Below are 16,661 nucleotides of genomic sequence, written 5' to 3'. Positions count from 1 at the left end.
AGGGGAGCTTATAGATATAATGCTCCCCTTGATATTCTGGATTCTTATTTTATTTTTCTATTGATTTTGCATAATTGTTTGTATGACAAAGTTTGTATTGCTGAACCAGAGCGGAGAGTTGCATCTTTCCAAAGTATTACTCATATTCACACTGAAGGTGGTTGCTTTTAATTTATTTATTTATTTATTTATTTATTTTTTGCTTTGTTTTTGTCAAATCTAGAACTTTTGCATTTTTTGGTATGTGCCATTTTCATGTATTCATCACCACTAACACATCTACTGATATTTACACATTTTTACACATCTTAAGAGTGTTTGTTTTCCTACAACTCCAAAGTATTCAAATACACCTCGTGGTTGCAGAAATGTACTCATCTCATTATTTTTGCGACATTTTCTAGCAGAGGCCTAATAAATGGTCACGTGACTACAGGTTTCTGTTTCTGTCATCACATCACTTTTTAGTTGGTCTATTATGCATCAACTTCTGTTGGCTTTGTGGTTTGTTTGGCCGTTTGTATAATGTATTTTATCAGCAGGTCTAAGAGTGTTGCTCGGTTGGATGGCATCATCCCAGTTTCAAGTTATTTAGTCAAATGATGAGTTATTTTATTTTTGATAAACTGCTATACCAGACAGCTGACTCATTGTGTCTGGGAGCCCCAGCCCTAAACACCCAGAGGGCTTATCATTTTAAAGATAAGGCACCAGTAGTTAAGAGTCCCCCTTGCAGTGAAGTGCAGGAACATCTTTTGGTACTAAAATGGTTGGTAAAACCTTTCCTGTGGACCACTTTAAATCTTGTTACATCCTTCGAAAGAGGCGAGAACTTTCTTTGTGCTTTCCTGGCCACAAAAACAAGAAAAAACTTCTTTTTGTCAGGTCCGTTCATCCTCCACGAGAAGCTTCGTCTGCAGCGGGGAAGGATCGCTGCGGGAGGCGATGTCTGCTTTTATGTGCAATAAACCCGATCATTTCACATTTAACGAAAAACTTTGTCCGCAGCAGGATGGTTTGTGCACGCGGCTGCCAAACCGCGACATTGTGAAATGCCACATTGTGAACATTTTCTAAACAATCCATTTTACCTGCATCAACAAAAATGCAAAAGTGGTAACTTTCCACTTCATGCTTTCCATGTTAAAAATGCACAACGTAACTTTTCTACCTTAAAACTTCGTGTCCCAGACTCGTTCCATGACACAGTGACGTCTATCATGTGCATTTCTACAGCCGTTGCTACACAGGTGATTCCTGAGGCTGGAAAAACCAAACTGACCTGACTTTTCATATCATGGTGAAATAAGAAACTGGCTGTTTTGAACATGCAACATTGCTGATTCAGTAATGAAACACAAGATGATTTACAAAGGGAAAGAGAATAAACAAGATTCATCGTAAGATCGTCTTCTGCTGGCTGGAGAGAGCCAACAGGTCGGGTAGGATGCAAGATGGATGCAGAATTAGCTGTCGATAGGGAGTGCATGGCGGGAAAATGACAAAAGTTCCGTAACATGTCTTTAACCACGCCCACCTCAAATGTCCAACCAATCACAAGATACTTTTTGGAGCCCCACAACAAAAAAGTTCTGTCAACCCGATGTGTCGAGAACTGTCTTCAACCACGTCTGCGAGAACGAGAAACAGTTCTCTCTCCTCGTGGAGCATGTTGGAGGCGTAACATTGTTCTGACCAGGACTTGCTTCAGGTCCAAAGGCATAACTGTGGCGGAACTGAACAGCTGAACAATCATAAAGCCATGAAACTGAGCCAGGAAGGAAGGGCTCAGCTGCAAACTCCGCAGCAGAAGCATGAAATAAATATCCTTTAATGGAGACTAACAAGTGGGACCCAAGTGGTAAAAATAGGCAGGCGAAAATATCCAAGGGACCCAGGCAGGAGGGAAATAACATGAGGCATGCAGAGTAATAACATAAGATGTGACAGTGGAGAAATGTTGGAAGACTGGACACACAGGGGACACAGACTCATGGTAGGGAGTATATGTACGCCGTCAGACAGGAGGAGACAATGACACACAGGTGGAATACATTAGAGAGGCAGGTGCTGACTACACGAGGGGGAAGTGGAGAAACCTGAAACAAGACAAGACCTTAGTGCAAAAACATGAGACAGGAATAAAAAAAACTGAAGACCATGATGGAAGAAAACACAGCCAACCAGTGGAGCTGGACATAACACATCATATCACACTTTTACACATTAAAATGGGTTGTTCAAGCCTGAAGTGTTGCAACATTTCAGTGGGCCTTTGCTGTGACAAGACTCCACCCAAACAGGGCTTTTTGGAGCTTTTTGTTATACTTTGCAGTTGATCCTTTTCCCCTAAAACCTGAAGAGATGGTGTGAAAAGTCTTCAGTGTGCCAGTTCGGATTGGCCAGATTGCACCATCACCTGTGTGTGTGTGTACAGCATGACTGCAGCAGCGCTGAGGTCTGCACACACCAGTAAACACTCAGCAAACTTTACAAAACTCTGGGCATGGATTGCAACTCATTAAACATGGTTCATGAAGAAGTTATGTCAATATAAAAGAAGCAAAATAACTTTAATTGAAAGTCCTAAGCTTGAAGAGCCTGCATCTGTGCTAGCTACTGGCATTCTTCAACATTTTTTTGGGCACATCAGCAAATCTCTTCACATACCGAAAGCATGCTTACATTTTTCCCCAGCAGAAGACACGCTATGTATGATGTGAAACACAAGGTGCTTCCAGATGACTATAAAACAGCCCGATCTGAAGAGAATTATGACGCTGAAAGGAAAGATGCAATCTGGTGAAAGCTACAAGGACTTTACTGCCTGTGTAGCCGTCAATGGAGGCAATCAGCGTAAAAGTTTCGGTAGCCATCTCTCGGTATTACAACAGCTCAATAAGGCTCATAAAGCTGTCAAGTTGGTGTTTACCAAATGGTGAATGATGCCGTTTCTCTTCTTTTACGGCCTGAATGACCAGCTCCAATCTATGGTGGACCTCCTCGAGGGAACCCTCTTTAGCATGGATCTATTGAAAGTCCACTCCTACATCAACAAGGTGGTCTCTCAGATGAACACCCTTGAAGAGGTAAGACAAAAAGCCCGCTGACAGCCTCATGCAGTTCAAATCAATGGGCCAACAGGAGATGGGTGTTTTGTGTGAGTTTATTATGAAAGTTACAATGTTGTTTTCCAGACAATCAAGACAAATCTGACGCGAGAGAATGAATTTGTGCGGGACAGCATGACGAGCCTCACCAACCAGTTTAAAAGATACGAGAACTACTCCAGCATCATGATGAGCATAAAGAAGGAGATTTCCAGCCTCAGCATGCAGCTGTTGCAGAAGGACTCCTCTGAGAGCAAGGCACAGGTCAGAAACGGCACGTTCTGCCTCGTTCTGCATCTGTTTCAAGCTTTCCTGATGTATGACGGGGAAACGCTGTACAGTTACAGACTTTCTGACAATACAGGTTAAGATGTGTTGCAGCAGGTAAATGATAAACATTATCAGAAGCTCTGTATCCAGTCAGTCATCAGGCAACTTGGAAGCACATTCGTATGATTTAGTTTTACAGAAAATGTGCATCTGCTACTTCTTTTTCCAGAAGGTGGTGTTATAAATAACACTGCAGCTGCTGATCATTACATGCTCACTGATTAGAACTCCATGTTGGCTTACAGAAGATCTTTCTCATCAGCTTCATGTCATCTATTTTATTTTAAAAAAAATCCTTAAACCATCCAGATATTTAGTCATTTTTATTAATGTTGCTGTTTCTGTCAAGCTTTTGCAATAGGCAGCAATAAGATAAGCAAAATATCTTTGTAGAAAAATGACAAAACTCTGCTTAAAACATTTAAAGAATTTATAATACCTGTAGCAGGACTCATACTGGGGTAAACTGGTGCTTTCTGCATCATCGATGGAAATATTCCACATAATATTTACATATTCTACTTCGAAGCTGCACACACCCCATTGTTGCCAGTTATATTGATGCAACCCGCTGTCTTTACAGGACACTCGTGATGAGAAAACCAAGGCTGCTGTAAGATTACCAAACAAAAAGACCCCTGCTGCCAAACCCCCTCCCAAGCCAATCAAAGAAAAGGCAGTCAAACCCAAGAAAGAGGTCATCAAACCTGGCAAACCAGTCAAGCCTGACCCCACAGCAAAAGCTAAGGTGGTTGGCCACCAGCCTGGCGTGGTGCGAGGCATCACGTACTACAAGGCCTCTAAAACCGAGGAAGATGCACGCAGAGGTGAGAGTACTGCTTAATACCAAAACACGCCTTAAAAACAATGTGTTCCCTCTTTAGCTGGATTTCCACACCCATCTGTGTGTGATCCTCTGTGGGTGTTGAAAATGTTCCAAATTAGTGTCTTCCGCAGTCTCTTCAGGGCTCATATGATGCATTGCTGGATCAGGAGCCGTCATGAAACCCAGGGTCTTTCTTTTCTCTGGATTTCCTCCAAAAGAAGACAACACAACATCTCCTGGGAGTGTTTTTATACACAGTTGTGGGATTAAACTGTTGCTCTGTTGCAAACTTCCCGCTGAAGCACAAATCAATCAAACAATGGCTCTATTGCTGTGCAGCACACGTTGCAAAATCTGTTCCAGTGTAGTTTGTAGGAAAGCTGGTGTGGTCAGCATGCAGCTGGGTTTTGCTGTATTCAGAGAGAAGGAAACCAAAATCTGCATTTGCACTGAGACAGCGTCTGTCTCAGTGCACTGCTGCCACGTCCATGTCATGCCTAAACTTCACTCCGCACAATGAAGCAAGATGATCTGCTGCAATGCAGAGAAAACATTCCCTCACTCCTACAATCCTCTTAAAGTCTACACTGTAAAAAAATAACACAATTTTTACTTTTTTTCTGCATTGTCTTTTTTTCTTTACTTTTAAATGCTGAGAAATAATAATAAAATTTCATAACTAGTGATCTAATGTAAAATAGAAAACCTAAAACAGTTGAAATACATTTTGTAAAGGAAACAATTTTCTTTTTTTTTTTTTTATTTGATTCTTTTTTTTTATTTGACTGTTTTGTAATGTTTTTTACAGTGTAGATTAGGTATAAGGCCTGGGTAACAACACCAAGTCACCAAGTGCTGTCAAAGTGTATGTTCTGCCGTGTTCGTGAGTCTTACGTTAACCCAGCCAGCTTGATCATGTCTCTGAAAGCTGCTGCTTTGCATTTCCATTTTCTGTAGCAAAGAGCAGGCTGCATGGATATATATGGTAGAACATAAAACATAAACATCTTTAGCGATAATATAAAGCGTTATGAACTGGACCTATACAGTATATACATTAATAAATAGGTAAAATAATGAATAAACTAATAAAATGAGAAGTAATAAATTACTTTATGGCAGTAATAACATTTATGCAAGTGTTGATTAAATCATATCTTCCTCAGGCTGACTCTGAAAGAGCAATTCACGCATTCATAACATGGCATTTGGACGACTGTGATTTTCTGTGTGTTGGGTTGGACCAGAGCTCCCTGTAACGCTCACAGAGCATCCAAAACGCTGCAGATTGTCTGCTAACTATAACAAATAGACGTTAATCCATCACCCCAGTACTGTATACCCTCCATCGGCTTTCTGTTGCCTTTCAGGTCAAATTGAAGGTTTTATTGATTGTTTTTAAGTATTTAAACTGAGAGCACCTTATCCAAGTGATCTGTTGCAGCCTGATACCCCTCCCAGAGCCCTGAGGAGGTCTTTAGCCAAAGCCAGGCTATAGACCAGGGGGCAGAGCCTTCACTGTGGCTGCACCCAGACTTTGGAACAGTCTTCCCCAGTGTGTTTGGTCTTCTCAGTCTAAAGCTCAATATAAATCCAGACTGAAAACACACCTTTTTTCTAAGGTCATCGATTCGAGCTGACATTTTTGGGGCACACCTTGGCTCTTATACTGTTGTATACTTTTATTATTTTTACTTGTACTTTTATTTAATTTCATTATTATTTTATTAGTATGTTTTTATCTGTATATTATCCTCGGTTTTGTTCTGTGAAGCACTTTGGTCAGCTAGGGCTCCTTTTAAATGTGCTATATAAATCAATTTCTATTGAATTGAATTGAATTGAAAATTTATGTAAGTAATCTTTGATCTATATGGAACAAAAGTAATTTATGTTGCACAATGTGCATCCCATCTGCTTCACTGAACAGATGAGCATCCCATTCATCAACAATTTGCAGATGTTTTCTCTCATACAACCGACCAGATGACACTAGATACAACCAATCTGATGTCCAGTCTATACTGGGAATTCGTTTCATCTCCAGAGACTATAAATAGGACTGAGCCACCCTGCCTTGTGTTGGTTATTTGGACAGGAACATTATTCTACTTCCTTGTAGGCTCCTGCTTGGTCACATCCAAATCCAAGACAGTTTTCTGAAATCTGACAATACTTAGAACGATTAATTCATTCATTCATTATCCCAGCCGCTTAATCCAATGAAGGGTCGCAGGGAAGCTGGAGCCTATCCCAGCAGTATTTTGGGTGAAAGGCAGGGGACACCCTGGACAGCTCACCAGTCCATTGCAGGGCCACACAGAGACAAACAACCACTCACGCTCACACTTAGAACGATTAATTATTTAAATTAATTCCTTCTCGCCATCAGGTGCATGTGTTGACAGCATGTGTGAAAGGAAATAACTCTGCTTATGTGGCACTACTGTCATTTCCCCTCACATCTGTCTGGCAGGCTGAACATCACCAAACTATAACCAGAGGCAGATTGGCTGTGATGCATCCTGACTTTACCAAAAGACCACGAATAATGATATAAACATGACTCAACTTTATTGTTTTTCCACAGATATATATTCACTCAGTTATTTGTGTGTTTAAATTCAGTTCCATGTTTGTATCCATGTAGTTATCCCCGTCCGTCAGTGTACATACATGTTGTATAGATGTGACACATTTGAGCGTTGGCTAGCATAATGTTAGCATAGCAGAACATTGGAGCACATGCTTTGCAAGCTAACGGAACTAGCTTCATGCTTCATGTTCTTAATATTCACACTTTTCTGGTACATTCTTACATTCACACAAGTTTATTCATTTACATTTATTTTGTTTAAGGTTTGTTATTTATCCGTTTGAATGTTTTCCGCTCCTTGTAGTCAACAGGTTGAATGGCCGCATAAGGTCGGTAAAAGCAGTCGTAGAGAGTATAGAGACATGTTTTAGCCTTGTTTATTTTGTGTTGTTTATTTAATTTCTTTTATGTAATTCTGCCAGGTGTGCCAGGCGGAGACAAACTGGGGAAAGTTTGGCAGATATAAATCTGACCATATAAAGAGTCTTGATTTTAGGAAACAGGTAACTTATAGTTATAATTAACGTGTTTATCTAAAAAGTAAAACAAAATTTGTAAAAGCAAACGCCAACATCTTTTTTGATAAACAATAGTTCACTTTGGGAGCCCCACATCACAGCTCCATCAACAAATTATGAAACAACAATAACAAGAAAACTTTGAAACAGAGATGAAGAAGAAACAAGTTTCATCAGTGCTTCATCTGCATTATTGGCTGTTTAACTTTGGGGAGTGGTCTCATCTGGTGCTTTTATGACTTTTACATCTTCATAAAATATAATCAGTCAAGGCCAAGCGGCAACCTCCGGCGGTTAAAAGTGAAGCCTATGCAGAACAAAACTTACAGTTCCCCACTCATCCACTAGGGGCTCCAAAACAGAGTATATCCCCATAGACTCCCATGTTAAAAAGACCAACTTCACAGCAGAAATAAACATGTTTACAGCAGGAATAAACATGTTTACAGCAGAAATAAACATGTTTGCAGCCTGGTACAAAAACATTTTAGGTTTGATAGTTCGGTTTACCTTCATGACAACTGTGGGAGGAGAGAATTTTTTTTCTAACTTCCCCGTTTAGAAGTAATTTAATCTCGATATTCTGCATATTGGGCGCATAGGGGTGTGTCTTTTTGATTGACAGGTACCCGATATCCCACTGCAAACAGGAGGAATGTAGCACAACCATGGTTTTAGCCCGCCTACCTCCATTAGCTGGTTAGCTCCTGTTAGCTCCAAGTTAGTTTGGTTACCTCTTAGCTACAGAAGGGTCTGAGGTAGATAGATGTCAATCATTCACACTCCCAGCCCCCCTCTCTAGCACTTTACCCATTTTTGTATTTTTCAGCAGAGATGGCACAGGTGATGCCGCCAAAATGGCGACAATGGGAACCACCCAATGAGCTTCTTTTTTTTTTTTAACCTTTACTGCACCTTTCTGCAGTACAAAACATAAATAAACATGACAGAATTGAAATTTTGTGCATGTGAAGAGAGAACATAAGTGCAAAACAACATACATAATAAAGTTAAAAAGTACAATGAAACAAAAAGAGACTTACAGGGAAACATGGAAAAGTTTCTTCCTCAGCACTGCATCACTCTGCTCTAAAGTAACCGTCACTGACAAGATCAAGAAGCTGCTCATTTACAGCTATAAAAAGTCCACAGTGTGTCTCAAGGTCAATCTCAGGACTGGCTGACCTTGTCTGGCCATCAGCTGCATTTTGAATAAAAACTAGTTTTGTTAGGTCTTGTTGTTTTTCTCTCTTGTCCTGACTCCCTCTCCTCCCTTTCAGATCACTCTGCTAAAACGTACACAGTCCATCATGTCACAGAAAACCAGTCCGAGGATGGAGGGGCTGAAATGATCTTTGAAACAGCGGAGGCCACCGTGGCTGAGCCCATGGACACCACCGCAGCTCCTGCTGCCGCCACTACTGCTGCTGCTGCTGCCACCACCACAACTACTACCGCTACAACCTCCACCACTGCGGCACCTACGTCTGTCTCCACTCAAAGTACTCCAGTGTCTGAAAGACCAGCTCCAACTATTGTGCTGATGCTGGACAACTTAAACAACAACAGTCGACCCAGTCTCCACAGAGCAGGTTAATGCTGGGCAAAGCTGAAGTTAAACTGATTTAAGCCCACGTTGGCGTCTTTCTTTCCCAGTCACAAGAGCTGAATGTTCTGCTTGTGTCTTCCAGGAAAGATCCTTAACTGTGAAGGTACCCTGGCATCTATCGAGCCGCCAGAGAAGCAGCACAGTTACGGGCGAAACGAAGGAGCCTGGATGAAGGATCCTCTGGCTAAGGACTCCAAGATATACGTCACTAACTATTACTATGGAAACAACCTGGTGGAGTTCCGTAACCTGGACAGCTTCAAGCAAGGTGTGTGTCAGCTGAGCCTTTTTCACATTCTCTATGGCAGGTTTCCACAAAACAAACAACTATCCATTAGGACTGCAGGATAATGACCAAAATAATAATCACGATTATTTTGCGCAATATCGTAATCACGATTATTAATCACGAAGCTGCTTATTTCACATTTAATGAGCAACTTCATCCGCAACAGGACAAGTTGTGCACGCGGCAGGTTTCGTGTATTTTAATGCCACGTGTTGTAAAAACGTTCGTGTGTTTTTTAAAACCTTGATCAGCTGTTTAATCCAAATTATATGTTTTGACTGCAACAGGAAAAATGTGGACCTCAAATGTCCAACCAATCCAGCGATACTTAACTGGCTGCCGGTAAAAGGTGTACACGCTTGGTATTTAGGCAGCTTAATGAAGCGTTAACCATGTGTTCGCCCCCTGGTGGTTGGCAGACTACTGGTTGAAAATTGAGTGATCAAAGACGCATGCAGCAGAGCTCACGGTTTAAATGTAAATATCGTTGACGATCAGGTTTGTTTGATTGTGGCCACCAAAATTGTGATCACGATCAAAATCCGATTGTGCAGCCCTACTATCCCTTTTACACTTCTGTGAATTTAGTCTCTGTTGCACTTTGGCTTTTATCTTTCCTTTGTCACCATGAAGAAATCCAACTGAATTCACACATTTAGAAAGAATATTGAATATAGTAATTATTATTGTGGTGACTGAAAAGAATGAGATGTAATTAGGCCCGAGTACCTTGGCGGTGCGAAGGCCTATTTTATTTGCAGTGTTTATTATTTTTATTCGTACACTTCGCGTGCTTTTTTGGAGGCCTGAACGTGCTCGAAAACTCACCATATTTTGCGTACCCCCCCAAGAGAATGCGAAAAATGTGATATTTTGAGGTGCTCGAGACTGTTTGGGTGAAACTGAACGAGAGCGCCACCTATTTTAGGTGCCCCGCCACTGCATATTATTAATCTTTATGAAAATTCATACACATGATTTACATGAATGGGCGAACAAAAAATCCTCTTAATGTCATGGTGAAATGTCGACGGGAAGTTGTCTGTTTAAGGTCAAAGCTGCCATTTTGGCGTTTTACTCACCTCGCATTTTAACGAACTTGTCCTAGGGTTTTTATTCCACTGAGCCACAAATTGCTCAGGATGTTCAGGAGGCATGTGTGATTAAATGTTGTGTTATTTTTTCTAATAGGAAAAATAATAGTTTACGAGGGGCGGGGCCTCAAATTTTGACTTCTCGCCATGAAAAATTAAACGGATACAACTCCAACATAAAGCAACATTTCTGCACCAAATTTGCTAGATATGATGGCAGTCCCCTCCTACAGAGTTCTATATGTCAATATTTTGATTATGAAATAGCCACGCCCCCTGGAGGTCAAAAGTGTTGTTTTTTGCTCACACACCCATAACTCTGGCTTGGTGGACACCACATGGCCCAAATTGACTCAAGCATCACAAAACATGTCGGTGAAGAGATCTGGTAAAGGACGTTGCTCTGCGCTGCACGGCGTGCCCGTGACGCCATGGCGAAGTTCCATGCGGCGGCGTGACATCATAAATCACTATAAAATTGTCAGTTTTGATCTGATCACCCTAAAACTTATAGGGATTAATAAGGGATCGGTCCTGAACAGATTAATGTGACCATTGCTGGTGTAGACCTAAACTCCACCCACTTACAACAGGAAGTGTTATTTTCCACGTTTGAGGGTCATGCTTCTAAGGAAATGGTCCAAAACACTTGAGCCTCCTCCAAAACATGTCAAACCCTTTCATGATGCCACAATAAAAACCTCAAGTCGCTACGCTAAACGGGACATGGCGAATGGCGGTCCAACGCCATGAAACAGGAAGTACCTGTGACCAAGCCATGGAACCTAGGACCACCACCATACTTGCCATGACTGACAGTAAAGCCCTGAACTAAGCCCCATTGAAACATAATGGAATAAATGCAGCATGCCTCCATAGCGCCCCCTACAAAATTTCAATCAATCAGCCCCGCCCACTACATTCACCGACATGGATAAAATTCAGCACAGTTGTAGAAGCTTCCAGTACCTTCAAAAAAGTCTCTTGGACATATGGGCTAAATCAAACAGGAAGTTGGCCATTTTGAAAAAGGTGCCATTTTTGGGGTCATTTCTTTGCCATGCATTTTAAACAACTCCTCCTAGGGATTTTATCCAACTGACACCCAACTTGCACAGGATGCTCAGGAGGCATGTGTGATGTAAAGTTGTGTTATTTCTTCTAATAGAAGATTTAGTTTAGGAGGGGCGGGCCCTCAAAGTTTGATGTCTCATTAACAATGACTTATTGCTAAAACTCCCACATAAAACAACATATCAGCACAGGAATCGACACATTTGATGCCAGTCCCATGATGAACAAAATCTACAATGCAATAATATGACTCTGAACTAGCCCTACCCCTTGGCAACAACAAGTGTCTGATATCATGAACCAGGAAGTACCTGTAACAAAGCCATGAAACCTTTGATCTTCACCATACTTGCCATGAGTCATGACAGTTATGCCCTTAATAGAGTAAAATTAAAATATAGTGGAAAAGATAGTAAATGGCTCCATAGCGCCACCTTCAATATTTTAATCAATCAGCCCCGCCCACTACATTGACTGACATGGATAAAATTCAGCACACTTGTAGACCCTTCTAGTACCTTCAAAAAAGTCTCTTGGACATATGGGCTACATCAAACAGGAAGTCGGCCATTTTGAAAAAGGTGCCATTTTTGGGGTAATTTCTGTCATTTTCTCTGCCATGCATTTTGAGAAGCTCCTCCTAAGAATTTTATCCAACTTTAACCCAAATGAGTAAGGATGCTCAAGAGGCATGTGTAATTAAAAGTTGTGTTATTTCTTTTAATAGGGGATATCGTTTAGGAGAGGCGGGGCAGCAAAGCAGATGTGATGCAATGACAAGGAAAACTGACATAACTCCCACAAAAAACAACCAACCTGCACCAAATTTGCAAGAGATGATGGCAGTAATATCCTTCACATTTGTGCATGTCAATAATTAGATGATAAGTTAGCCCCGCCCCCTGGTGACAGGAAGTGACCGTTCATAAGGCCTAAATGGCCTGAAGTGCAGTCTAGCTGCACTTTAGGTTGAGAGAGGCATGGGAAGGATGTTGCCAGGGGATGCGGTGGCATTATGCCGAGCGGCGCCATGGTGCGAGGGCCTATATCACCGCTTGCAGCTTTAGTTTACTTTGTTTCCCATCGCAAGAAAAATACAGTTAAAATATTTGAGAGAGTGTTTCTACTTGTCCAACAACAGGCGCCGATAACACCTGTGACTTACCCTAACACTGTTCGCAACCTTCATAAAACCCAGAACAACACTCCAGAAAGTGTAACTGTTTTTTTTTAATATATATTTTAACAAGAGTTAAATAAATTAGACTAACTTGAACAAAATAATTTAACATTTCCAAGGTGAAGTTCATTAAATCCTGCCGTTACTGTGAGATCTCTCCAACCAAGGTGAACATGCAGTGATGTGCACAGCATTGTCAGAGTAACACGGCTGCCGTGGTTACTCGAGGCTGCTCCCCCATGGAGAACAAGTGTTTCATCTCCTGGTAGAGTTTTATAAATCTGATATGTGTCTGACGTCCAGGTGTTGGATCATTTCTACGGCACGTTCTCTAAACTTTTATATACGTGTATCCTGCTCATTATATTTTTTAGTGTTTTTCAAAATCAAATCAAACTTTATTTATAGAGCACTTTATCACACAAAATGCAACTCAAAGTGCTTTACGCTAAAAGTGTGATGAGCATGCACCCCTCTTCGTTTTCCTTCAAATCTACATAATCATAAGTTTGATATGTTTCAGTATGTGCATAAATGTAATTTTCAGGATACATGTACACATAAACATGCACACAAAAATGCAACAGACACACGCACCCACCCATCTATGCCCATGTACATAAAGCAATATCTCAGAGCGCTGTCCTAACCCCGACCATAGGTACCAAGAAAACCAATACATTGGAGAATCGCTATAAAAACTACAAATTTATTAAGGAGTTTAAGTGAAGTCAGTCCTCCCACTTTAAATACAAACCCAGGTCACAGTTATAACCGCTTACTGCTAATGGAAATTAATGTATATTCTTAAATTCTAGTCATTGGTTTTTGTCAGTGTGGCCGTGAAATGGGCATTTCTGTGCTGGGGTTCTTAAAAGGTCTTAAAATGTCTGAACTGGTTTCTCATATATCACCAAAAAAGGGAGGATATTTTGGAACAATGACTTTCCCATGAGATTTCAGTATATCTGAGGTGTAGGTTAAGAATTTTTGTTCAGTCCCCCCGCCCAGTTCCCTATACTGTTAAGTCACCAGGAAAACATGTTGTCTTTATGTGTTTAGGGGAAACCACCAATACAGTGCTCATGTTCTGTAGGCAAATATCTTACATTTTCACATCACCCAATTCTGCATTTGTCTGTACTTTTCTGTATTTTATATATGTATGGAACCATATAAATGGTAATATACGTTTAAAAAAGCAAAACAATGTCTAATGTACTTAAAACAGCACCCTCAGGCCACGACTGAGCCAAGTAACATATGTTCTTCATCTCTATTCCCATCGTCTGTCCAAGGCTTCCTGTAATATAAAGACAGAGAGAAAAGACCTTGACTGAGCTTTAAATGCCATGTTATGCCTTAATAACCATTTGAGTTGACGCTAAAAATAATGTTAAATAGATAACAATATTCAACATTTAAACATGAAAAGAAATCACTATTAAGAACCTACTTCTCAGATATGCTTCTTTGTAAGGTAGGGCTCATGAAGACACATCTTCAGCACATCTTTTTCATCGTCTGACAACACTGTTTTCCTCCACAACATGTTTTTCTAATTCTCTCATTACCCTGTTTAAGGGGATAGTTTTGTTTTCTGTAATAACACCAGTGAGGCAGATTTATGCCAAGCTTCCAGTGAGCTCTGTCAGATTGATGAGATCTATGGAGAACCTTTGTCTTGGTTGGTTCATGGCTTTAGTGGGTGGGAAAGTCCACTCCTTGCACCTCCAAATTAACGGAGGAATTGGATTACACTTTCTGACAGAGTTAAGATGATCCTTAGTTGTTGGACTTGGCCTGTTGATCTTGATGTGCTTGGACAATGGGATTTCTAAATGCACTTGCATGTAAGGGGTCCTGTGGCGTGGCGAGCTCACAGCTGTGTGCGGATGACTTGGTATCTTGGTGAGTGGCTGTGATGCCTGCTGTTCCCTGACATGTGCTTTGGCCTTTCCTTTGAACTGAGCAGAGCAGAGAGGGGATTAATAGTGTGGGCTGGCCTTAGGCATGAGGCTGGTGTGTGATAGAGAGTGGGGGGTAGCGTGGGCTATACTGCAGATTGTTTTTGTTTTTCACTGGCCTTCAGCTATCATCGTTATCTACATCAAACTTCCTGAGGTTGGAGGGTTAGGATAACAGAAAGGATGTGATTAGAAAATGACACCTACAGTACAAAGTATGTTTTTTCAAGATTGAACTCCTAAACAAACCGCATCACTGTCATGTTAAGCCAGTATGCATACAGTCTGGCACTGTAACAACATAAGCCTAGCAAGAGCAACTCTATGCATTCAACTCATAGTAAGTTAAGCGTTATTATATATCTTTCTCTGTAATATCCTGTAGAATTGGGCTGTGGTGATCGAATGACACTGCAACTGTGACTACTGAAATGATTCAGACATGTCTGGAGCCCGTTATCTGAAGTTGGTTTGCAGGGCAACAGCAGCAATAGTAACGAAGTCCAGAATTCCCTTCAATCTCTTACGACTTCCAGCTCACCTGGGGGATCCTAAGGTGTCCCAGGCTAACTAGAGACAGTTTCTCCACCATCTTCCCTGAAGCCTCTTCCCTGTGGGACATACTCAGTACACCTCACCAGAGAAGACCCCATCTCTCAAATTTACCAAACTTGCCATCCTGCCTCCAGACACCCTATGGAAGAAACTTATTTCAGCCACTTGTGTCTGTGATCTTGTTCTTTTAGTCACACATCTTATAGCCATGTGTGACGGAGGGAACATTGATCGACTTGTAAAGGTGCATTCACATCAGGATAGTCCGCAAGACTGGGTCCGATTGGGAACTCGGCTCAGTTGTAGGGGGGTGTATACATGTGGACCGAGATCGCGTTCATGGTGGACTTTGGTCAAACGAACCAAACCATTAAAATGATATATCCCCATTCACACCAAAGGTGGCGCTGCACTGGTATTTGTCAAAAGAGAAGACAAGACCCGCGTGAAGAAGAAAACTCTGTTTCCTCCAATGGCGAGTTAAACATAGTGACAAAACTATTGTTTTTTTATTGTGTCTTATGTAAATATACTGCAGAAATACGCTGCAACAACAGACGCAGTATGAACAGAAGATGCAGAGGAATATTGCATTTACCTTACAAAAAAACACATCTAAAATGCATAATTTATAAAGCACTTTTCATACAAAGGTAGCTCAAAGTGCTTCACATAATCAAACAAACTTTGAATATGTATGAAACATTTACACAGTCAGGTATAAAACATCAGAGATCAATGACACACCTGATCACCCTTATAGCATTACAGTTACATTTACACAAACATTGCAAAAACATAAGTTCTAACTTCTAGCTTTTTGTTTCTGTGTTTTTTTTTAACGGAATAAACAACATAAAAAAAAATAATCTTCTTTACCAGCTCGGTATTTGAAAGCCGATGATTTGCTATGGCGACCCCTCCAGGGAGGAAGGGAAACAACAACTTCAGTTCATCTATTAAATCAGTGTAATTGTTTCCACCTAGCTCTGCTCGGTACTGTGGCAGGTGATGGGAAAGATAATTAGGTAGTTTTTTTGTTGGTGCTACTCAAAGAAAGATAAAGCAACAAAAAGCTCACATGTAGAGAAATGTATTGCCTTGCTCCAGCAGACCATATACTGCAGGACCAAAACCCATTTACAAAACCCCTTTTTTCTGACTGGACAGTTTCATTTGTGACTCACTTCAATCAGTGTGAAGATTTAAAGACCAAGTCAAATTTAAACTCTGATTTGAGTCTCAAACAATGTGGGAATTTTACACTGAGTTTTACACTCTGTACCTGTCAGCAAATGTTTACTTCTGCACCTTCTTTTACTTCTGGTCCTTCAGTAGCTATACTTTATTTTTTTACACAAATATTTTCTACACAAGTAAAAAATATTTCTTTTCTAAGACAGATTTAACTTCACAAGGTGAAAATGCTTCATTCATAGCTACAAACACTGGATTATTTTCTTTTGGACTTTAAATGAGTTTATGGGTTTGCTGCTACCTCCAGCCAACTCCC

At 40.8% G+C, this 16,661-nt stretch overlaps 1 protein-coding gene across 1 annotated transcript in view; it reads left to right on the top strand.

Annotated features, from left to right (window-relative positions):
• The window catches only part of LOC306764719 (olfactomedin-like protein 2A), a 36,055-nt gene that overhangs the window by 16,423 nt on the left and 2,971 nt on the right, over nt 1-16,661 (top strand). Inside the window, exons 3-7 of the mRNA XM_079251936.1 lie at nt 2,982-3,089; nt 3,198-3,374; nt 4,024-4,267; nt 8,661-8,972; nt 9,072-9,257. Coding sequence (XP_079108062.1) covers nt 2,982-3,089; nt 3,198-3,374; nt 4,024-4,267; nt 8,661-8,972; nt 9,072-9,257 — 1,027 coding nt within the window. The remainder of the gene's footprint in view (nt 1-2,981; nt 3,090-3,197; nt 3,375-4,023; nt 4,268-8,660; nt 8,973-9,071; nt 9,258-16,661) is intronic.

The sequence above is a fragment of the Telmatherina bonti genome (genome assembly GCF_933228915.1).
Source record: "Telmatherina bonti genome assembly, chromosome: 13".
Classification (NCBI taxonomy): Eukaryota; Metazoa; Chordata; class Actinopteri; order Atheriniformes; family Telmatherinidae; genus Telmatherina; species Telmatherina bonti.
This window is presented reverse-complemented; position numbering and strand designations above follow the sequence as displayed.